Below are 24,997 nucleotides of genomic sequence, written 5' to 3' on the forward strand. Positions count from 1 at the left end.
CAGTGGGACTGTAAGTAATGCAGCTGCGTCAGTACTACAAATTTGTAATTTGGGTAGGTATTTCAGGTAAAATACTGCTTTTCATGTTTGACTGGAAGAGGGGGCTGCAGTGACTGTGACTTAGCAGTTGATGAATTTGGAAATGATTGTAATTAATCCTGTTGAAGGTGCAATGCCCCAACCTCTATGAATAATGGCAATATCAACACGTTACACTGAGTGAGGCAGAGTCAATACAGTTTTATGAAATAGAAATTATATTTAACAAATTTGTTGTTTGGTTTTATTGGAGGCACTGCAGCATAATAATAATAATAATAAATGTTATTTATGGGCGCCTTTCAAGAGTCTCAAGGACACCTTACAAAAATTTAGCAGGTAGAGGAAAAACATGTAAGGGGAATGAAATAAATAGTAGAGACATGACTAGTACACAAAGTAAATACAGAATTCAATACAAAACACTGTATGAAGCAATTAATGCACAGATGTAAAGGGACGGCACGTGGGGCTAAAGATAGGCAGAGGTGAAGAGATGGGTCTTGAGACGGGACTGGAAGATGGTGAGGGACACGGAATTGCGGATCAGTTGGGGGAGGGAGTTCCAGAGCCTGGGAGCTGCCCTGGAGAAGGCTCTGTCCCCAAAACGGCGGAGGTTGGACGTGGATGGAGAGGAGACCGGCTGATGTGGATCTGAGGGACCGTGAGGGTTGGTAGGGGGAGAGGAGATCAGTGAGATATGGGGGGGCCAGATGGTGGAGGGCTTTGTAGGTGAGGATCAGGATTTTGTAGTTGATCCGGTGGGAGATGGGAAGCCAGTGAAGTTGTTTGAGGACTGGAGTGATGTGATGCCAGGATTTGGTGTGATGAGTCGGGCGGCTGCGTTCTGGACCAGTTGGAGTCGGTTGATGTAGGTGGAGCTGATGCCAAGGAGAAGTGAGTTGCAGTAGTCCAGTTGGGAGGAGATGAAGGCATGGATGAGTCTTTCAGCAGTGGGAGGTGTGAGAGAGGGTCTGAGTTTGGCGATGTTGTGGAGATGAAAGAAGGAGGTTTTAATGACATGGCGGATGTGAGGCTCAAGGGAGAGGGTGGAATCAAAGATCACGCCAAGGTTGTGTGCCTGGGGAGATGGGGACACAGTGGTGCCGTCGATGGTGAGAGTGGGCTTATCGATTTTGCTGAGTGTGGCTTTGGAGCCTATGAGGAGGAATTCTGTCTTATCGCTGTTCAGTTTGAGGAAATTATGTTGCATCCAGGTTTTTATAGCTGACAAACAGGAGTTGATATGGGAGAGGGGGGGGGGGGGTTGTGGGGGGATTGGTGCCGAGGTAGATCTGGGTGTCATCAGCGTAACAGTGGAAGTCCAGGTTGAAGCGGCGGAGTATCTGACCAAGGGGGAGGATGTAGGTGATGAAGAGGAGGGGGCCAAGTACGGAGCCTTGGGGAATGCCTTGAGTGACAGTGGCTGTAGCAGAGGTGTGGTTGTGGAAAGAGATGAAGTGGGATCTGTTGGAAAGGTAGGAACGGAGCCAGCTGAGTGCAGAGCCTTCAATGCCGAGGTCTTTGAGTCTGGTGAGCAGGATGTTATGGTTCACTGTATCGAAGGCTGCGCTCAGGTCGAGAAGGATGAGGATGTTGAGGGAACCAGTGTCAGCAGAGGTGAGGAGGTCGTTGAGGACTTTGACGAGAGCAGTTTCTGTGCTATGGAGGGGGCGAAAGCCAGATTGGAGGGGTTCAGGTAGATTATATGCAAGGAGGTGGGAATGAAGTTGCAACGCAACGATACGCTCCAGGGTTTTTGAAAGAAAGGAGGGTTTGAGATTTGGCGGTAGTTAATGAGAGAGGAGGGATCAAGACCAGGTTTCTTTAAGATTGGTGTAACAGCAGCAGTTTTGAAAGCGGAGGGGCCAATTCCTTGGGACAATGAGGAGTTGAAGAGATTAGTGAGGTAGGGACAGAGAACGGGGAGGCAGGACTTCAGCAGGGGAGAGGGTCGAGGGAGCAGGTAGTGGGTTTGGAAGAGCTGATGAGTTTGGAGATTTCAATAGGGGTGACCAGGTCAAACTGGGAGAGGAAGCAGTGTGGAGGAGGGGTAAGGAGGTCAGTGGAGATGTTGAAAGGAGGGGCCTTGGTAGGTGGTGGAGTAGATGCTGGGGAGTCGGGTACAGGGGATAAAGATTGATAGATGGTGCTGATTTTATCAGCGAAAAAGTGGAGGAATGAGTTGCAGAGATCCGGAGTAGAGGTAGGGAGAGTGTTGGCTCGAGGCTTGAGGAGGTTGCCCACTGTGGAGAAGAGGGTTCTGTGGTTTAGGCAGGGATTGGTGAATATGGAGGAGAGGTAGGCAGATTTTGCAGCAATGAGGGCATCTTTGTAGTCAGTGAGGTGAAGTTTGTAAGCTTCAAGGTGGACTGTGAGAGATGATTTCTTTGTGAGTCGTTCAAGTCTGCGACCAGTCTGTTTCAGTTTATGAAGTGCAGGTGTGTACCAGGGTGAAGATGTGTTGAAAGTTACGGTTCTTGTTTTGAGGGGGGCCATAGTGTTACAGGAGGTAGACATGGTGGAGTTGAGATGGTTTGTGAGATCATCAGGTGAGATGGGGGTTGTCCAGTGGGAGAGTGATGGAGAGCAGGTCAGAGAGATGGTGGGGATCAATGGATTTTAGATTACGGAAGGTGATTTCTCGGAGGAAGCGGGGGCGAGGTGTCAGAGAAGAGATGGTGAACCGTATAAGCTTATGATCAGAGGTATGGTATGGAAATCATAGGTATGGAAAACCCTGTGGATGAGGTATTGTGCATTTGGATGTTAAGGAGGCATACAGTCAGTTAACACATGGGTTATTATAAGAGGCTAGTACTACATTAACATGGATTGAGGATTGGTTAACAGAAGGAAAGCGAAAAGCAAGCAAAAAACATAGTTTAAGATAGATGGGTAGTATCATTTTAGGGCTGCAAGGATTAGTGCTTGGGCCTCGGCTATTTATAATCTGCAGCCTTAAATGAGAGAACCATGTGTCATATATTGATCTTTCATGACAGTACAAAGCTAGGTGAGTAAGAAAGATGTTGCAAAGGCATATAAATTAGCGAACTAATTGACTAAGAATATAGCAGGTTAGCCAATCGGATTTAAAGAAACAAGATGCTGGAGGAACTCAGTGGGTCAGGCGGCATCTGTGGAATGAATTGGACAGATGATGTTTTGGATCAGAACCCTTCTTCAAACCAAGTCCGAATCTGAAACATCGTCTGTCTATTTCCCTCCACAGATGCTGCCTGACCCAGAGTTCCTTCAGCACTTTGTTTTTTTTGCTCAAGATTCCAGCTCTGCAGTTTCTTGTATCTCAAGTTAGATTCAAATATGTTTTTGACAGACAGAGAGACAATTTTGCACTGTGTCAGGTAGATTCCAATGCTGTATCACATTTGGCAAAACACATGCAGTTCTGAAACAAAATTCACCAGTTCTATCGTGAATGTTGACATGATCCTTAGCCTTTATTTTATTCAGTAGATTCAGCCATTGTTTGAAATTGCCTACACACCAGCATCTTCCACTTGGTGCTTCTGGCTCAAGATGGTTGTAAATATTTCAGTCTTAATATTTTAATTTCTGTGCTGGGCATTACCAAACTTGAAGATGTGGATCTTCATTGAATCTTTACTAATTATCAACTGTTTGATTGTCTGCCAAATTTCTTAACTGCATGAAGCTTTGGTGGTCACCTCAGTGCTTACCTCAGTTTATGATATGACGTATCAACTGAGAATTCTTTAACCAGCTGCAGAATTATATTCTCTTGCTTAAATGTTTGATCTTTATAGTCAACTAGTGTGCTGATCGTAACCCAGCCTGAATGAGTAAATTGACATGGAGAAATTCTGATGTAAATAGACATGCCCTTCATGTTTGTGGGTTTCTTCAGTGTGACATCTGTAATATGCACAAACAGATTTAAACAAAGTAACCATTATTGGACAGTGATTGCTAGATCATAATTAGTTTTTATATATTTATTGAAGTGGGTGCATGTGTGGGGCTTTTCCAGAGTTTGCGCATATGCGGGGTATTTCGGGCGGGAAAGGCCTGCGGAATCAGCCATGTTTGCCAGATGTTTCTGAGTTCATGTATTACAGAAATAAGTTGCTTAAAGCTTAAATAAAGTTAAGTAAATTACGAGTAGTGTAAAAGTTTAATTTGCCTCACAACATTTGTTATTTGTATATATAACATATTTGTTATAAACTCAGTTTAAGCTGAGATATTCATCATTCTCTGATTTGAGTGTATTTGATATACTGTGTTCATTTTAATTGCCAAACTGCAAACTAAATATACAGATTGAGTAAAGAATGTAGAGAAGAACAAGTGTGATGTCGAGTATAAAGAGAAGTCAAAGTTCTGGAAATAAATCATTGAAGAATATAAACTATTAAATAGTACATGTAAAGTACATCCAGATTATTTTGAAAGGAATATTTGTTCAGAGATATGGTTGTAAGATGGACTGGCCAATATGAAGACAGTATGAGCTCCTTGTAGTGGTGTCACTCCAATATTCCTGCTGCCCTTAACCTTCTAGGTAGCAGAGAGCAGATCATGGGTTAGGGCTTTATTCTTTGGAGCGCAGAAGGTTAAGGGGGGACTTGATAGAGGTTTTTAAAATGATGAGAGGGATAGACAGAGTTGACGTGGAAAAGCTTTTCCCACTGAGAGTAGGGAAGATTCAAACAAGGGGACATGACATGAGAATTAAGGGACTGAAGTTTAGGGGTAACATGAGGGGGAACTTCTTTACTCAGAGAGTGGTAGCTGTGTGGAATGAGCTTCCAGTGAAGGTGGTGGAGGCAGGTTCGTTTTTATCATTTAAAAATAAATTGGATAGTTATATGGATGGGAAGGGAATAGAGGGTTATGGTCTGAGCGCAGGTATATGGGACATGGGGAGATTATGTGTTCGGCACGGACTAGAAGGGTCGAGATGGCCTGTTTCCGTGCTGTAATTGTTATATGGTTATATGGTTATATGAAACCCTGGCATGTTGTTGCAATAGATCCTGGAGATTGTATAGACATGAAGCCATGGTGCACAGGTATGGTGGGAAAAGGTTGTTGAAATGCCAGAAAAGGTTGGCTGCTGTCTCGCGGATAATGTCCAGCTTCTTGAGTTTTTTGGGAAATGTACACATCTATATATTTCACACTCTGTTGATGTCATCCACCTGAGTGAGCCCATCTATGTCATTTGTCAAATAAATGTGGAAAGTTTCATCATATTTGTAATTCCTACTATGTGGTTGTTGGTAAGTCCTAAAGTGAGCCACTTAGCACAACATATATAATCCTTGGTACACAAAAATGCTGGAGAAACTCAGCGGGTGCAGCAGCATCTATGGAGCGAAGGAAATAGGTGACGTTTCGGGCCGAAACCCTTCTTCAGACTGATAGGGGGGGGGGGGGGGAGAAGGAAGGAAAAAGGGAGGAGGAGGAGCCCGAGGGCGGAGGATGGGAGGAGACAGCTCGAGGGTTAAGGAAGGGGAGGAGACAGCAAGGGCTAGCAAAATTGGGAGAATTCAATGTTCATGCCTGTCGGACGCAGGCTACCCAGGCGGAATATGAGGTGTTGTTCCTCCAATTTCTGGTGTTGCTCACTCTGGCAATGGAGGAGACCCAGGATAGAGAGGTCGGATTGGGAATGGGAGGGGCAGTTGAAGTGCTGAGCCACTGGGAGTTCAGGTAGGTTCTTGCGGACTGAGCGGAGGTGTTCGGCGAAACGATCGCCCAACCTCCGCTTAGTCTCACCAATGTAAATCAGCTGGCAACTAGAGCAGCGGATGCAGTAGATGAGATTGGAGGAGATACAGGTGAACCTTTGTCGCACCTGGAACGACTGCTTGGGTCCTTGAATGGAGTGGAGGGGGGAGGTAAAGGGACAGGTGTATATAATCCTTGATCTGTCGTGGTGACAGGATGAGAGATAGGCTCTAAATTGTTCTTAAATAGAAATCTTATGCTAATGATGGTCCAAAGAACTTCATAGATGCCATCTTTTCACTATTAAGAGCTGTTGAAAGCCTGACTATGACATGTATTTGATGCAGTCTTCTTAGTGTGAAGAATGAACTTGATTCCACAAAGACTTTACAGTGTAATAATCTACTAATACTAGAGTCCCCGAAGTCATACAGCACGGAAACAGGCCCTTCAGCCCAACCAGTCAATGCCAATCCAGATGCCACAACCCAGCTTGTCTTATTCGCCCATGTTTGGCCCATATCCCTCCACACCTTTCCTATCCATATATTTGTCCAAATGTTTTTAAAATGTTGTTATTGTACCTCCTTCAACTACTTTGTGAAAAAAAAAATCCCATTCTGGTTCCTTTTAAATCTTAGCTCCCTGGCCTTAAACTTCTAGTTCTTAATTTCCCCTACCCTGGGAAAAAGACTATATTCATTCCATCCATTCCCCTCATGATTTTATACAACTCTACATGATCATCTCTCAGCCTCTTGTGCTCCAAGGAATAAAGTCCTCACATGCCCAACCTCTTCCTACAGCTCAGGCCCTCGACCTTGTAAATCTTCTCTGCACTCTTTCCAGTTTAATGGCATCTTTGCTATAGCAGGGTAGCCAAAACTGAACACAATACTCTGTGCGGCCTCACCAGTATCTTGAACTGTGACATTCTATATTCAGTTCCCTGACTGATAAAGGCCAACATGCCTTAAGCATTCTTCTCCATCCTGTTATGTCGTTGCAGGTCCAGTTAGTTGTGTCCATATAAATAATGTCGATGGCCTTGCCCTCATCAACCTTTACTTCTTCAAAAACTCAATCATGAGACATAATCTCCCACAATCAAAACCACGTTGACCATCCTGTATAAAACCCTACCTATCCAAATGCGTGTATATCTTATCCCTCAGAAAATGCTCCAGTAACTTTCCTCCTACAGGCGTGAGGCTTACTGGTCTATAGTTCCGAGGTTTTTTTTAAACCCTTGTACAGAGGCACAACATAAGCCTCCAACACCTCACCTGTGACTACCAATGATTCATAGATCTTAGCCAAGATTCCTGCAATTCCTTCTCTAGCTTTCCACAGCTCGTGTGCTTTGAAATATATCATCTCATCCAGGAGATTGATCTACCTCCATATGACTCAGGATCTCCACTTCCTCCATAATTATAATAAGGATGGTTTCAAGACATCTCCATTAGCTGTTCCAAGTTCTCTAGTCTTCATGTTTTACTCTGTGGTAAAGTTAGAGGAGAAATACTCATCAAGCAACTTGGCCATCTTCTGCAGCTCCATACATAGATGAGAACTTTGATTTCTGAGGAGCCCTATTTTCTATCTAGTTACCTCTTTTCCCTAAATTTACATAAAATCTCTGGATTCTCCTTAATCTTGCTTGCCAGAGCTATTTTGCCTTCCTGATTTTTCTTCTTAAATTTCCTCCTCAAACCTATGTACACTCAAACCCATCTGCCTATGCCTGGCCCATTCGTCATTCATTTTCCTGACAGCCTCAATTTCTCTTGTCATCCAGAGTTCCTTACTCATACCAGTCATTTCATTCATTCTAACCTTGAATTTTCACACTTTTAGAAGCATCCTACTTTCTGTATGTCCCTTTGCCTGCAAATAACATTGACTGCAGTCAACATTGAATATTCTTATTCATATATTGCTCTCTGATTGTATTCCTTTTGTGGATCTGTGCACCATGTGCAACTGAATGAAGTGGTTAAAGTATCTTGTCCACTGATGGTTGTTTTTTTCTTGTCAGTAGTTCGAGCACTTGTCGATCAGAATTTTGGAAAATGTAAAAATGTTCTCAACAGCTCATTTTGTTTTATGTAGGATGACGAAGTTGTACTTCAGTCCGTTGCCACCATCAAGAAAGAACAACGTAAATTTTGCTTGTCAACTGAAGGATTTGGCAGTCGTTTGTGTTTTCTCGAGCCTACTTCAGAAGCTAAGGTATTTGAATTTTGCATGCAGATTTCATCATATAATTTGTAGAATATTCATTCTCAGTGATGACATGGGCTTAAAATATGAAAACAAAATGTCAAATATTTTCAAATTAATTTGCATACTATCAGCAATTTAAACAAATGGAAGTCAATTAATTAATTGTCAAAATAAAATGCCATTTATGTCTTGAAGTTTAGATATTTTCTCTTTGTTTTGCTGTTCTATCCTGTTTTGCTAAATGAGAAGCATTTGGACAATTTATTCTTCATCAATTGCTGTTGCATAGTGAACAAATTAAACAGTGCTAAATGAAAATCAGCAGGGCAGATGACTTGTTTTCTTTAAACAATTTGGCATGTCCATTTTTAAAAAATGTTTGCTTTTCTATTATCTTGCTTTGCAAATATTTGTGACCTTATTTACCTCATATTTAACATGATGTGATGATGGAGACATTGCACGGCTTAGTGAATTGCAAAGAGACAAAAAGCTTTCCACCTATTTGGGCTCTTTTCCCTCAAAACTTTACCCCCCCTCCACCCCCCAGCCAAACCACTTATCACTGTGTTCAGTTTTCAAACTGCTCATAGAGTTTAGGTAAGCGTGAACCCTAGGTTGTTATAACATTCAGATGAGTGCTGGTGCGTACACACTATAATATCTGCCGAGCAATATTTGGAAAAAAAAAAGCTATGGATATTATGCCATCTGTTATAATCAATTCTTACTTCCCATGTGTCGGTCAGTTGTGTGTTGTGGTGCCTGACACTGCAACAACAGCATGGGCTTGCTGTGGGTAGGGCTGCACTGTGGCGCTGCGGTAAAGTTGCTGCCTTACAGTGTCTGCAGCGCCAGAGACCCGGGTTCAATCCCGACTACAGGTGCTGTCTGTACGGAGTTTGTACGTTCTCCCCGTGACCGCGTGGGTTTTCTTCGAGATCTTCAGTTTCTTTCCACACTCCAAAGACGTACAGGTTTGTAGGTTAATTGGCTTGGTGTAACTTGTCCCTACTGCGTGTACGATAGTGTTAACGTGCGGGGATCACTGGCCAGTGTGGACTCAATGGGACATAGGGTCTGTTTCTCTAAAAACGTGTTTGTTCAGTAACAACTGGACATGTTCAGGACATGTTCTGCCTGTGTTACTATTGTTTAAAGAAAATTTGAATTCTGAGGGCTGTTTCTAATCTAATCATATTTTTTTTGGTAACCATAAAGGAAGGCAAGATTATTGGAAAATTACATAACATTAAACTTTAATGGAAGTTGATTAAAGCAGTTTGGGAGAAAAAAAACTTTTACACAGTTCGGGATTATCGTTGGGTCGCTGAGTCTAATTCCTGTGATTCTTTTCACAACAGCACTGTGGGATTGTTTTCACCAGAACAAATGCAAACAGTAGGCAGTAGACAATAGACAATACACAATAGGTGCAGGAGTAGGCCATTCTGCCCTTCGAGCAGCACCACCATTCAGGGCTGGCCTTAGGAGGTGCGGGGCCCAATTGGGAACAATTTTGGTGAGCCCCAGATTCCCAGCCAAGGTCTATAGAATCATAAAAATACAAATAAAGTCTATTATAGACTTTATATCTGTAGAATGGAAAGTAATCCAAATATGCGCTTAAAAAGAGCCTGCGAGTTAATGGACCAAACAGATCTAAGCTACATTTTAATATAAAATTTCATACATGTAAGTGTGTGTGTGTGTGTGTGTGTGTGTGTGTGTGTGTGTGTGTGTGTGTGTGTGTGTGTGTGTGTGTGTGTGTGTGTGTGTGTGTGTGTGTGTGTGTGTGTGTGTGTGTGTGTGTGTGTGGGAGAGGGAGGGAAGGGAAGGGAGGAAGGAGAGAAGGGAGTGAGGGAAGTAGAGAATGGGGATGGAGAGAAAGAAGGGAGGGAGGGAAGGAGAGAAGAGAAAGGAGAGCGAGGGAGGGATGGAGAGAAGGGAGGGGGGGGGAAGGAGAGAAGGGAGGGAAGAAGAGAAGGAAGGGAAGGGAGGGAGAGGGCCGGCGGCGGGAGCGGCTGCCGGGGTCTGGGCGAATGCGTGTGAGCTGAGGCCGAGGTTTATAAACGTTGCTCCAAACCCCGGCCAGGCCCTCCCTGTATTGTTCACCGCGTCTCCACGGGGAGAGAGAGGGGTGGAGCCGGGGCTGTGTGCGTGAAGCACGGCGACTGGAGGGGCGGGAGCGCTGCTCTGGGACCATGAGGGACCCCCCCCCCCCCCTTCTCCATTCCCCCTCACACCCCCCCCCCCCCCCCCTACCCGTATACCCTTTTCTTCCCCCTCCACCCCTCTACTCTCTCTCCACTCCTTTCTCCCCCATCCACCCAGGGTAGATCTACCCGAGCCGAGAGTAGATTACTCCAAAGATCCTAGAGCGGTGCTTTGGATTACTCTAGTGCGGGGCCCTCCTTAGGCACGGGGCCCAATTGGGAGCAATTAGTCCAATTGGCTTAAGGCCAGCCCTGCCACCATTCAATGTGATCATGGCTGGCCACAATTAGCACCCCATTCCTGCCTTCTCCTCATATCCCCTGACTCCACTATCTTTAAGAGCCCTATCAAATTCTCTCTTGAAAGTATCCAGAGAACCTGCCTCCGAGGCAGAGAATCCCGCAGACTCACAACTGTCTGTGTGAAAAAGTGTTTCCTCATCTCCGTTCTAAATGCCTCAACCCTTCTTCATAAACTGTGGCCCCTGGTTCTGGACTCCCCCAACATCGTGAACATGTTTCCTGCCTCTAGTGTATCCAAATCCTTAATAATCTGATAGGTTTCAATAAGATGCCCTCTCATCCTTCTAAATTCCAGAGTATACAAGCCCAGCCGTTCCATTCTCTCAGCCTATGACAGTCCCGCCATCCCAGGAATTAACCTTGTGAACCTACGCTGCACTCCCTCAAATAATGAACCAGAGGACAATTGAGAACTAGAGGACATAGGTTTAAGGTAAAGGGGGATAGGAATCTGAGGGGTAACTTTTTCACAGAAAGGGTGCTGGGTTTACAGAACGAGCTGCCAGAAGAGGTGGTTCAGGTGGAAACTATTGCAAAGTTCAAGAAACAATTTGACAGGTACTTGGATAGGACTGGTTGGAGGGACTGGTTGGGCCAAACACAGACAGGTGGGACTAGTGTAGATGGGATATGTTGGTCAATGTGGGCAAGTTAGGCCAAAGGTCCTGTTTCCACATTGTTTGACTCATTGACTCTCTGACTTAATCAAGCTAATTTGAAGAAATGATATTCGATATTTTGTATTATATTCTAAATACAGATAAATTTATAGGGTAATAACGTTTACCACTTATAGATCGATATTCACTCTGTTTAATTTATTCCAGTTCCATATCCAGGTTATGTTTTTATTACAGCATACCAGTGTGGCATAGATAAGGGAGGAGGATGGAAGAAAGTGAGGAGTTGTTTGTTAGTTACCTAGAAAGGATGAATTCAATGTACATACCATTGGATTGTAAGCTACTTAAGTGGAATATGAGATACTGTTCCTCCAGTTTACATGTGGCCTCACTTTGACAAGATAGGAGGTCAGGATAGATCAATATGGGAATGGGGAGTGAAAAAGGTTAGCAATTGTGGGATCCAGCAGGGGTTGGTGGACCAGGTGAGTGTTGCCTAGTCTATGCTTGGTCTCGTCGATGAAAAGGAGACAACATTGAGAATACCAAATGCAGTGGATGAGGCTAGAAGATGTGCATGTAAACCTTTGTCTCACCTGGATGTACTGCTGGGTTCACTGGATGGACGTGAGGGAGTAGGTATAGGGACAGGTGTTACATTTCCTGTGGTTGTAGGGGAAAGTACCTGGTGTGGAAAGGGATAAATGAATCAAGGAGTTGCTGAGGGAGCATTCTCAGCAGAAAACAAAGGATTGGGCATGGAAGGATATGACTGTTAGTGGGATTATGTTGAAGGTGACAAAGGTTATTGAATGATGTGTTGGATGAGGAAGCTTGTGGGGTGGAAGGTGAGGACCAGGGGAACTCTATCCTTGTAGTTTCAGGAGAATGGATGAGCGAAAGCAGAAGTACAGGACACCGGTGAGGAATCCATCTATGACAGCAGGGTGGAAACCATGTTTTCTGAAGGAAAAGGACGTTGGATGTCCTAGAATGGAACACTTAATGTCGGGAGCATGTACTGTGGAGAGGAAAAATTGAGAGTGGTGATGGCGTCTTTGCAAGACGCAGGGTGGGAAGAGGTGTAGTCCAGATAACCATGTATGTTAGTGGGTTTATAGTAGATGTCTGTCCCTTGTGATGGAAACAGAGATCAAGAGATGTTAGAGATAGTCCAAGTGAATTTGGGGGCAGGAAGAATTTGGTGATAAAGGTAATTAAATCAATTAGTTCTACGTGGGTGCAGGAGGCAGCCCCAATGCAGTTGTTGATATGCCAGTGCATATTTTTAATAAGGTCTGTCCAATGCAACCAGCAAAAAGGGAGGTGTAGGTGGGGCCCATACGAGTGCCCATAGCCACTCAAGGGATAACAAGATGGAATCAAGATATTTGGAGATGAGTTATGTGAGGCAGGAGCAGGCAGAAACAATGGGTCTGCCAGAGCAGTCCTGTTTGTAGATTTTGGGAAGGTGATAGAAATGGACAGTTTGGGGCTGGGGAACTATAAGGTTGGAGGTTGTGGATGGGAGACTGCCAGAGGATGATGTGCTTAGTAACAGACTGGAAGATTGTGAACATTTCTGTGGTGTCATGGCCAAAGAGTAATTATGATGAGTTGTCTGAGACCTGGTGCGTAGCCTCAGCATGATAGTGGTCAGCCTTCCAGTGTACAATGGCATCTTCCTCCAGTACTTGTGCCTTTTTTTGTAAACCAACACCCTCAGTTCCTTGTATCTACACGAGACAAAAATAGGTTGACTGCACAGAACGATGGATCCTTTTTCTTGTAGTTTTTTAATCTAAAATGGCTAAGAGAGGGTGGTGAAGGGAGTCTAACACCAGCTGGTACACTTGAAGGAAGGGTATATATGAGGTTATATGAATTGAAAGTGTTTCAGTTTCTGAAAGAGAAACTGACAATACCTAGTAGGTGAGGCAGCATCATCAGGAAAAAGAACAACTGAGTTATTGTTACAAAATGGTGGGCATTTTTTGATACAAACTGGAAATTGAATTCCATTACAGGGTCCTGGGGGTTAATATGCCACACAAATATGAGATGCTGTTCATAAACCTTATATTGGGCTTTGTTGGAGCAGTATTAGAATTGGAGTGGGAATAGAATGGATAATTAACATGGCAAGTAACTGAAGACTCGGGGTCATCTTGCAGAGTGACCAGAGCTGTTCTGCAAAAACAATCACCCAAATTACATTCTGTTTCTCCAAAATGGATACCACATAGAGATGATAACACGTAATAAGAACATCAGATGATGTGCAGGTGAATTGCTGTTTCACCTGAAACATATGTTTGTGTACATATATGATGGAAAGGTAGAAAATAAAAGAATAATTGTTGCATCTGTTGTAATTGCATGGGAAGATGCCATGAGGAGTGACTGGGTGTTGGAAGAATGGATGAGATGGAAGAGTAAAGCAAAGAATCATGAATGGAATAGTCCCTTTGCAATGCTGAAGAAGAGGAAAGGGAAAATTAGTATGGTGATGACATCATGTCGCGATTAAGGAAATTGTAGTGCATTTCAGTTCAGTTTCAGGTCAGTTTGTCACGTGTACCAAGGTACAGTGAAAAGCTTTCGTTGCGTGCTAACCAGTCAGCAGAAAGACAATATGGGTTATTGATTGGGGACGATCAGCCATGATCACGATGAATGGCGGTGCAGGCTCGAAGGGCCGAATGGCCTCCTCCTGCACCTGTTTTTTATGTTTCTATGTTTCTATGTTAATACATGATTACAATCGATCCATAGATACATGATAAGGGAATAACGTTTCGTGCAAGACAAATCCAGCAAAGTCTGATCAAGGATAGTCTGAGGTTCATCAAAGAGGTACATTGTAGTTTAGCACTGCTTTCTGGTTGCGGTAGTATGATTCAGTTGTCTGATAACAGCTGGGAAGAAACTGTCCCCGAATCTGGTGGTGTGCGTTTTCACACTTCTATAACATTTGCCTGATGGGAGAGGGGAGAACAGGGAGTGGCCAGGGTGCAACTCGTCCTTGATTATGCTGCTGGCCATGCCGAGGCAGTGTGAGGTATAAATGGAGTCAATAGAAGGGAGGTTGGTTTGTGTGATGGTCTGGGCTGCGTCCGCAGTTCGCTGCAATTTCTTGCAGTCTTGGAAGGAGCTGTTCCCAAACCAGGCTGTGATGCATTGTGATAAAATGCTTTCTATGGTGCTAATATCCCAATATTGTACCCTTTTGTGCCCTATATATGTTGCTTAAATCGTTAGCCTTTTGCCAAAAAGCATAATGTTTCAGAATTACATGTTGTGCCTCTATCAAAAGCGTTCTCCCGTGGCCCTGCAAGAAAATGACATGGTTACTTGCTCACTGCCATCTATGTTTTAAATAATTTTATGCCTTGAAATTCAGTCATTAAATGAAGACAGTTTTGTCATCATTTATTTAATGAGTATCATCACTGATGACAAACAATTGTAATAATCCTTATTAAATACTATGTGTTACCTTAACTGATGTAAAAAAAAAAAATGCACCTAAACTGAGTGACTAGAGCTTAGTTGCGTGCTTAGTTGCTGAAACCTTATATAATGAATTTTCACTCGGGTCATCCCCCTCTTTGCTTGCTAGACAGATCGCCAAACATAAATCTTGCTTAGTTATCACATTCTGCCGGGGTGTTATTGAAGCTATAAATTGAGCCAGATGGATGGGTTAACTGTATCTGCTGCATCAACATCTTATGTGGCCGTAATTCACTTTTACTGTCTCCCCTACACTTCAGTGGAGATTAAAACATTACACTACACATTTTTCTTTTCATGACAAAGCATTGGTTTCCTAATACTGAAGGAAAGGTTTGAACACATCAAACATAGAACAATACAGCACATGAGCATACCCTTTGGCTCACTATGACTGTGCTGAAAATGTTGCCAAGACCAATTCTTATCTTTCTGCATGTAATCCATATCCTTCCATTCCCTGCATATCCAGATGCCTATCCAAAAGTTTCTTAAATGCCACTATTGTATCTGTCTCCACCCCCATCCCCAGCAATGTGTAGAAAGGCACTGCAGATGCTGGTTTAAACCGAAGATAGACACAAAAAGCTGGAGTAACTCAGCGGGACAGGCAGCATCTCTGGAGAGAAGGAATGGGTGACATTTCGGGTCGAGACCCTTCTTCAGACTGGTTAGGGATAAGGGAAATGAGAGATATAGATGATGATGTAACGAGATAAAGGACAATTAATAAAAGATATGCAAAAAAGTAATGATGATAAAGGAAACAGGCCATTGTGGTGTTCCATTAAAAACTATCCAAGTCCGTCCAACCTCCCCCTGTAGCTAATACCTTCTAATCCAGGCTATGTTCTGGCACACCCCCTTTAGACTTTAAATACATTTTTTTTTAAGTGCAGTAATAATGATCTTAACATCTGCGTACTTACATGGTCAGAGCCGATCTCGGTCAGAAATCACAAAAATATTAAATTTGGGTTGTGAGGAAGAAATCAGGTAAGTTTCTCCTTTTGATCAATATTTACAAACCACTGTTGGAAATGCATGTATGTTTCTGTTCAGGGTGGAGTTTGGTTGGTGTTCTCACAGATGATACAGTAGCTGATCCTGGAAAAATGGGGAAGAGAGAAAAATGGGGAAGAGAGGAAGTGCCTTTAGCGAAATTTTCATTCTTTGCCATCAAATAATTTCCCCATGTAATTCATAATTTCAATTATTTTTAAGGAGCCGCCATTCTCCTGATGGATTTTAGACCAATTGGATCCGAAAACTGGCCAAATTTGAACCTTTGAATAGCATGTATAATCAGACAACTTAAAATCCAATCAAATGCTCAATGCCCTTATCCCTAACCAGTCTGAAGATATGCCAGCTTTACAAAGTTTCCATGTTATATCTAATTTCCTAGCCTGCTGATACAAACTTGGTAAGTTAACAATGGATTTGATGCCCAACAGCCAAAGACAAAAGTTCCTTTTCAACTCTTTCCTTTTCAACCATTGCATTATTTCCCTTTCTTTCAATGTTCTTGTTTTGTCAGCCTGCAGTTGAAATTGCAATTGTTGATTATAGTTCTCATTGCCAAGTACAGAAAAGTTACACTTTTTTTCTTCCACATTTGCAGTATGTTCCTCCTGACCTTTCCATCTGTGTGTTTGTGCTGGAGCAGTCATTGTCTGTCAGAGCCTTGCAGGAGATGTTGACCAGTACAAGTGAAAAGAACAATGAAGGGGTAACTATCAAGATCAAACATTGAAATGTTTCATATTTTCACTCTTATGTTCTTAAGTGCTGTTTTTACTATCTTTAGGTGATAAGTACTTTTTTGGTCTAAATTATTTGCACTAACGCAGTCTAGAGAATAGAGGCTCTTATCAAGTTGATTGAGTAGAAATGGAAATGTATCATCCAAGTTTGTCACAAAGCCCATTGCATTAAAGCACAGAGAACGATTTTGCTGAACAAATAATGTACTTTCTATGTTATGTTTGGTTAAGCTTTTGCATGAATTAGACCACACTGAAGAATATCATGCCCCTTTCTGCCCTTCATCTTACAAATTCAACACAAGGGCAGTGTAAAACAAACAATTAAAAATGTATATATTGTGTACAGTACCAAAACAGAGAAGATTAAAGAAGAACTGAAGAACTGGTGATGGATTGAATAAGTCAGCATGTTTTCCTCATTTTAAACAAAAAAAAAGAACAGTCTGATTGCGACTTTATAATTAAGTTGGCTGGATATTTCAGTTACTGCAATGACAGTAAAATTACCAACATTGTCTCCGTAACCTGTGAAATGGACAGCAACTTTAGAATTGCCAAATCAGTACAATGTAATGCAAAATCCAGATGTGATCAATGATTCCACCATTTTAGGAAGGGCACAGTCCTCCTTGGTTGTCTCTACCAGAATTAAGGAGAATCAGTTGAACAAATGAAGCAGAAGGTTCTTTCAAACAAGGCACTTCAGAATACCTGAAAATATTATGCTTTGCTTTATGCAATCTTATTAAGTTGCGAAGGAAGTGCACGGGAATGTTTCAGAAATATTGCATAGCCTAAACAGAAAAACAATTGTCAATTGCATTTCCCTCAACGTGTTTCATAATCTGATTAATTGAAAAGAAAAATAATACATTATTATATAATATTTGGGCTTTCCCTTGATCGTACATGTTGTTGCAATAATTTAGTGGTTACAGTATGTTACTCACAATCTGAAAGATTGAATTGTGGTGTGAAGACAATGTCTTAACATGGCAACTGGGGAATTTTGATTCTGTTAAATAATTCAAAAAGAAAAAACAATCAGTAACAATGACCATGAAACTGCTAAGCTGCCATAATTAAAAACGGAAGGTACCCAAAGTACTCCACAAGTGTGCCAGCATGTCTAGAGAGAGAAACAGACTCGATATTAATGTCCATCTGGTTTACTAATTTATTTGCAGGAGGGAAATCTGCCAACCTTACCCTGTCTGTCTGTGTGGCTGACTACTGCTTGCCTTTTCCAACAGCCAAGAAAGTAAACCACTTTGAGGGTTATTCAGAATTGGCAATACATGCTGATCATATCCTTAGCTTGTCAGTGAAGTTAAAGAGATTTTTATTTTTATTGAGAATTCTATAAAATGTTCGAAATCTTAGCAAAGTCAACTTTGATTTTTCTCTCAGTTAACCTATTCACATCCAGAGCACCAGAGATCCCTTAAAGGGACATTGGAAAAACAGAAGCCCTTGTCATGCAGGTACCGAGGCCTTTGTGAGCAGTTTTCTTCAGCATCATGTTCAGACTTGCCCGCTGAATGTAAAATCTGTCCAAAAATGTTTTCACATGTTGGTGAAACCAAAAATATAAATTGCACATATTAGATTCTGCCTCGTAAATCTAAATGGAATATTTTTTTATTGAAGAGGAGCTGTGAATTTAGAACATATTCATGTGGTTTAAATGACTGGCACAGTCATTGAGGTATTTAAGAGGAAACTAGACGATTAAAGTTAAAAGGAAAACAAATGAGAACCTTGCCGAGTTAGATGAAGTATTATTGGAGGAGGCTTGTGCAAAGCATGGAGCAGCTGTGCCAAGTAATCTAATAGTTTACTGTAAATTCCATCTATATTGGCATCTTCAGTGTAAATTCCCATTGTTTCAGTCAAGTAGATTCAGTGCATATGCACACTTGCACTTTTTAACTTTATTTTTAAATTCTCCTCAGTTCTTCAATGTCACAAAATACTGCTCCTTATAGCCACATTTTTTTGAGAGGCTTCAAATTTCTGCTAACTCAGAACGGTACAGATTAATATGGTATAAAAAATCCCTTCTGTTGTTTGAAAAATCTATCACATTTTTAAATTAATTTTTAATACGAGGTTATTAATGTATTATTATTATGGACGAGTATATTGCTGCTTTCATACACCTTCATTGATTTTATATATTTGTGATTTGTGATTAGCTTAGATTTATTGCCAGCTCCTAAAATCTATATCCTATATATTTTGATTCTTGTATTATTACTTAAATAATTCATGACTATGAATTTATTAATTGTGCTGTTTGTATCAGAAATTTAAAGACAATAGACAATAGGTGCAGGGGTAGGCCATTTGGCCCTTTGAGCCAGCACCGCCATTCAATGTGATCATGGCTGATCATCCACAATCAGTACCCCGTTCCTGCCTTCTCACCATATCCCCTGACTCCGCTATTTTTAAGAGCCCTATCTAGCTCTCTCTTGAAAGCATCCAGAGAACCTGCCTCCACCGCCCTCTGAGACAGAGAATTCCACAGACTGACCACTCTCTGTGAGAAAAAGTGTTTCCTCGTCTCCGTTCAAAATGGCTTATTCCTTATTCTTAAACTGTGGCAAAAAAAAGTCAATTTGGGAATGTGATGTTTTTCACTACACCAGTACACACATGTTTTTTGGTTAATCTCTTTTTAATCCAGCTGCCATAGATTCACTAATGTCCTTTTGGGATGTAAATTGGCCATGTTCACTCTCTGACCTATGTGTGATTCCAGACCCTTCATTGTGGTTGACTTTTAACAGAATTCTCTGTTCAATAATAATTAGAGATAGTTAATAAATGTGGCAATGCCCACATCGCTTCAACAATAAATTAAAGAATGTTCCACTGTGTAAAGAACTGGAATTTGGAATGAGATAGCAAATGTGTAATATAGCCTTGTGATTTATTCACTCTCTGCTATTTCTTTTTTTAACATGCTAGCCAATTGATTTCATCAAATGGGTATGTTCAATACATTGTTTATTTCTTCCTTCCTTCTCTCATGCATGTAGTCGAAAAGTTGAACAAACTTGCTTTCAATGGGCAATGTTTGCTGCAAATTCTTGTATAATTGTGCAAATAGTTATTTCTTACTCATTTTGGCGATGGGACAAAAGGTAGTTTACTCAACTTACTTCACTAGAACTCAAAGGGAGGCATGATATTTATGTTGGAATTCGTTACTAAATAAACTATCCTTATTGGAAATATTCAATCGAAAAAAAAGATCTGGTATGGTAAAATTTGCATGAAAATCAGATAATGCTGAAAGTGAAATGCCAGCAGTTTTCGAGCTTCACCTGAACTGCCTTTTCTGTTATTGGGAAACTGTTTCAGTGAAGTTGGTAGGAAGAGTTTATTACTTTACTTATACCATATATAACCATATAATGGTGGCATTTATGGTGGCACTGCAGTAGAGTTGTTACCTTACAGCACTAGAGACCCGTGTTTGATCCTGATTATGGGTGCTTGTCTGTACAGAGTTTGACTTGTGTGGGTTTTTCCGGGAGCTCCGGTTTCCTCCCACGCTCTGAAGACATCCAGGTTTGTAGGTTAATTGACGGTATTATTGTATTGTCCCTAGTGTGTAGGAAAGTGTTAATGTCGGGGGACTGCTGGTCGGAACAGATATGAGAATTTTGTGAGATAATGTGCAGCTTTGTACTGACAATTTATTCCATAGCTTTTGCGATTTTATGTGGTTTTATGTGCGTAACTCCATTAAGTGATTTTACTCAGGCAATCTGCAGGTAATTAATTGTCTCCTGACTCTCAGAGGTGGAACATTTCCTCCATTGTATTGGAGGGTGGCCAAATGGACATTACATTATTAATGCAATTCTACTCATCAGCAATTTAATTTGCTGACAATGACCTGAAATGTTTTGTATAATTTCATTAAAAGTATTAATTGAAAATGCAAACTGTTCCAAATTCCAAATTTTTTAATGAGAAATGAAAATATAAAATGAATGAAACTCAAAAGTTTCATATAATTTACTGAGGTTGTAGGAGATTTATTTTCTTGAAGGTCTAAGCACACACATCCTTAATAAGGTGCTTAATGTATTATTTTCAATTAAGTTATGTTTTCCTTGTCTTTTGTATCTGAAATATTTATAGCTCATACATATTTATCTTTAAAACTAAAAAGAAAACTTCCCATCACCTCCCACTGCCCATTGTCTATGCTAAACTAACAAAGTTTAAAAAGTCTTTATTAGTAGCAATGTTACAAAATTTTGAGATTTAAAAAATCAAGTCTGCAATTTATCACATCAGATAAAGCATAAAAAGAAGTTTAATTTGACACCTAATTCACTTTCATATCTCAAGTAATAAAAACGTTATGGCCATTTTCATACTCGGAAATTAGCACCTTGTTCCCTATTGGTTTTCTATGGACATAACAAAAAACCTGTGATCATGGACAGTCAAAAGCCCATAACCTTCTTAAAAATTAAGAGAACTGAATGAAATTTTCAGTTATCATAGATTGAACCATTCTGAAACAAATATAAAATAATCTTACTTGGTTGACCTGAAATTAAAGCATATAATTAGTTAGTTACCCAATTGTAGCTAATTTCAGACTTCAATTACTACATCTAAACATCTATCCATTTCTTAATAAATGATTAACATTTTTAAATAGCCTAAGTGTCCAAATAATATTCACAAATAATTCACAATAAAACATGATTTTTAAATCTCATTTACATCAATTTATAGGCCAAATGGAAGGAATTTAGTGTTCAATTGCTGTGAATTAAAGTCCATTTTAAATCAGTTTTCTAGTGGGTTCCTGTGGACGTGCTGGTTTAGAACATTCACATTGTGCTGGATTTGTGCCCTCAAATGCCCAGAAAAATACTGCGGGATATAAAGAGCCCAAAATGAACTACTCGCTATAGTAAACTTTGTATAAAGGGGTCTTAAGAAGCCCCTTTTAATGTAAAAATAAGGTACATACCTTTAATTGTTTGCTTTATAAAACTCTGGGGCTGCGAGAGGTCGCGGGTTGAGAGAGTGATTTTAAAACTATTATAACTATTATTCGAGGCCTATAAAACTAATAATACCTTTTGCGACGGGGTCTTTCAGCGATTTTTCGTTAATGTCTTTTCGTTAATGTTTTATTGTGAACATCTTCGATTGGAACAGCCTAGTAAAAATCGCGTTTTAAACCCGCCCCCTCTAAACAGCGCCAAAATCGCGCACACAGGCTGGGGCAGATTCTCAGTGACGATTCAGGTAGGATTTGCAACATACCTATTATTAGGACTGGAAGAGTGAGTAAAGGATGGAGGAGAATTGGTTATGACACAGGATATCTCTTATAAAATGAGACCAGTGTTGCTGTGGTAATGAGCTAATGATAAAATCATCTGGTTGATAGTTTAATAAGGAAATGCGTTGAATGCAGAGGATAGTCCCGTGGAAAATGAGGACCAAGAGAAATCTGTTGTTGCTATGTTCAGAAGGAATTTCAGCGGAACATGTGTCTCATTGTCGGAACAAATTAAATAGGATATATCTACCACATGGCTTCAGCAAAAACGTATCACCACAGTAATCCTAGCCTTACCCTGACAGAGATATCGCCTTTGTTCCATGCATTCCTGCTGCACCCTTTCTGCAACATGAATCTATCTTGTTTTATCACTTTTCCAGATTTACCGAAGGGGCATCAACCTGAATCATTAACTCAAGATCTCTGTTTCTCGCCCCGTAAATGCTGCCTGACCTACTGAATATTTCCAACATAATTTAAAACAAACCAACTTGTACCCATTGTGCGAGATAAAGTTTTAATTGTAAACTAGATTAAGCGGGACCCATTGGGCCCAGTCACACGGGAGGCCTGGTCCCCCAACGCAACCCATTCCCCAACGCACTATTCTACCACTCACCCGTTCCCCCAACGCAACCCATTCCACCGACGCAATATTCCAACACTCACCCATAGCCCCTAACTGTGCAGGTGCAGCTCATTTTCCCTCATCCCCGAGCAGTCCCTCCCCCTCCTCTTCATGTTTGGGAGGCGAGGGGGGAGGGAAGTGGGGTGTGTGGCAGGGGTGGGTGTGGGGTCGGAGGGGAGGAGGGGTGTATGTGAACAGGGAGGTATAAGAGGGGGGGAGAGGGTGGTGTGGAGGGGGGAGGGGAGCTGTGGGGGAGGGGTATGTGTGGCGGGGGGTGTGGGGGGGGCAGGGGTGTGCATGAGGGCGGGTGTGTTGTGGGGGGGGGATGAGGGGGGGGTGGGGGGGAGGGTGTGTGGGGAGGGAGTTGTGGTGGCAGGGGGGTTGTGGGGGCAGGGAGTTGTGGGGTGGGGGGTATTGGGGTGGAGGGTTGTGGGGGGTATTGGGGGGGGGGGTTGTGGGGGTGGAGGGTTTGTGGGGGGGATTGTTGTGGGGTGGGAGGGTTGCAGGGGGGGTGTGGGGGACGGGGGGGTGTGTGGGGGAGGGGGGGTTGTGGGGGAGGGGGGGGGGGTTGTCAGGGAGGGTGGGTGCGGGGGGGGGGGGGGTTGTGGGGGTAGGGGGGTGGGTGGGGTGTGTGTGTGGGGGGAGAGGGTGGGGGGATGGGGAAAGGGGGTTGTGGGGGCGGTAGGTGTGGGGGAAGTGTGGCAGTCTTGTGGGGGGGAGGAGTGTGTGTGGGGGGAGAGGGGTGTGTGGGTTTGGGGAGTTGTGTGTGGTAGAGAGGTGTATGGGGGGGGGGGGGGGGGGAGTGAGCTAGGGGAAAAGACGGGGAAGAACCATGGGAGAGAGGGGGCATCACGGGAGAGGGGGGGAGGAGCCAGCGAAGGGGACCAGATGAGTAGTGGCTGAAATTGACGGTGCGATAGGGACTCGCAGTGGACACTGGTTGCTGGTCGTTCCCTTACGCCACTTCCGAGCCACTTTCCGTTTGGCGACATCTCTGACTCCGGGCTGGGTGGGACTCCAACTCCTGGCTGGGCTGGGCTCGGACGGGTCTCTGACGGTGGGCAGCTGCTTGGGGCTGGGCTGGGCTGCTTTGGGTGCCTTGATCTGCGCACGTGCAATTTTTAAGATTTTAAAATCTCGCTAACCTTTACGACATTCAACCGATGGGAACAAAATTTGTTGCACTCACAGCACAGGAGAATGGGGAGTGAACTGGTGAAAAATCGTAGCACTATCGCAAACCGTTTTTGCGCAAATAGGAAGACCACCAAACCGGAAGATAACAATATCAGAGTTTTAGTTATGTATAGATTTTGTGAGATAATGTGCTATCATCTGAGAATCACATTCTTCTTTCCCATTTCCTTTCTGGCTAATGGAAATATTTATATATGTGCAAATGTGAAGGGCAGTCAATGCAAACGCTATTGATTCACCTCTTCGGATGTATTTAACTTGCATCCAGGAGCTGCTGCAGCGTATTCAAGCTTGTCCTGTTTGCACCAGTATTAAGGCAGCAAATATACGTCTGCTGACAAAAATATAGTCCTTGATTGATTTTTGGCTGAAGAGATATATTTTCAACAATTCAAGATTTCTGGTCTTGGTACTATCCTACTCTCTTTTGGTTAGCAATTGTAGTTTTGGAAGTTTATAATGCATTGTAATTGAATTGAATTGTAAGCCTGCTGACCAAGTCTACTTACCATGGATTTAATTTAATTGAACCAAGCAGTGTAACCTCAGCAAATTATTTAGGGAATACTTTTCTCAAAGTCCTTAAGGGGGATTGTCAAAAGGTAATCATTAAATACCCTTTTTTTATCTGCTTTTTATCTGTCTGGAAGAAGAAGATTATTTCCTAACTTTTCTAAATTTCACTATTATAAATTGATTTTTCTTGGTATAATCCCATTTTTTTAAAGATAGTGTTTCGGAATGTTTGTCAGCCCTACATTTTTTTGGTTTTCCTGAGGTTTTTATGACTGCATATCCTTAATTTGAAATTAAAACTGGAATTCCTTCTCATATGGGTTGAGGTACAAGTGGTCATTTCAATCATAATCAACCATGCAACATTTAATAAACTTGGGAATTCCAATTATTTTTACTGAGGTTATCTCTGGTTCATGTGCTACCGTGCATTATCAAATTGTGGTTTCTGGTATTATCCAACAATATCTATTATGGTTAGCCGTAATAAAAGCTTTTCACTGCAAGTCACAATAAACTAAACTAAAGTATGTCATTATTTGATTGGTTTATACATATGTATTACTTGTTCAATGAAGAGTAAAATTCTTTGGAGTGCAACATTTTGCCATGTAGTGGAATGTTGCGGAATATTACAGAAGTAATCAAGGTAAATTCAGCCAACTTGCCTTTTTAAGGGTTTTCTTGGGCAAAACCATTGACACAGAATGTGATGTTGGATCTTACATTTGTCATTGGGCCCACAGTTTCAATTCATGCTTCACATTAAAAATGTGCTTTCATAGATTGGCTCCATGGATATAAACTGTGTTTGTCGATGTTTAAATATAGCATAACAAACCATTTTTATTCACTAATTTTTCTGCAGTTATATTCTTCTGTAATGTTTTATCATGTGGTTATGGAAA

At 41.9% G+C, this 24,997-nt stretch overlaps 1 protein-coding gene across 3 annotated transcripts in view; it reads left to right on the forward strand.

Moving 5' to 3' along the window:
- ryr3 (ryanodine receptor 3) overlaps window positions 1-24,997 on the forward strand; it is a 324,483-nt gene that overhangs the window by 41,886 nt on the left and 257,600 nt on the right. For all 3 annotated transcript variants that reach the window (XM_055640726.1, XM_055640727.1, XM_055640728.1), the window contains exons 2-3: window positions 7,876-7,995; window positions 16,272-16,379. In XM_055640726.1, coding sequence (XP_055496701.1) covers window positions 7,876-7,995; window positions 16,272-16,379 — 228 coding nt within the window. The remainder of the gene's footprint in view (window positions 1-7,875; window positions 7,996-16,271; window positions 16,380-24,997) is intronic.

The sequence above is a fragment of the Leucoraja erinacea genome, chromosome 9 (assembly GCF_028641065.1).
Source record: "Leucoraja erinacea ecotype New England chromosome 9, Leri_hhj_1, whole genome shotgun sequence".
NCBI classification, from domain to species: domain Eukaryota; kingdom Metazoa; phylum Chordata; class Chondrichthyes; order Rajiformes; family Rajidae; genus Leucoraja; species Leucoraja erinaceus.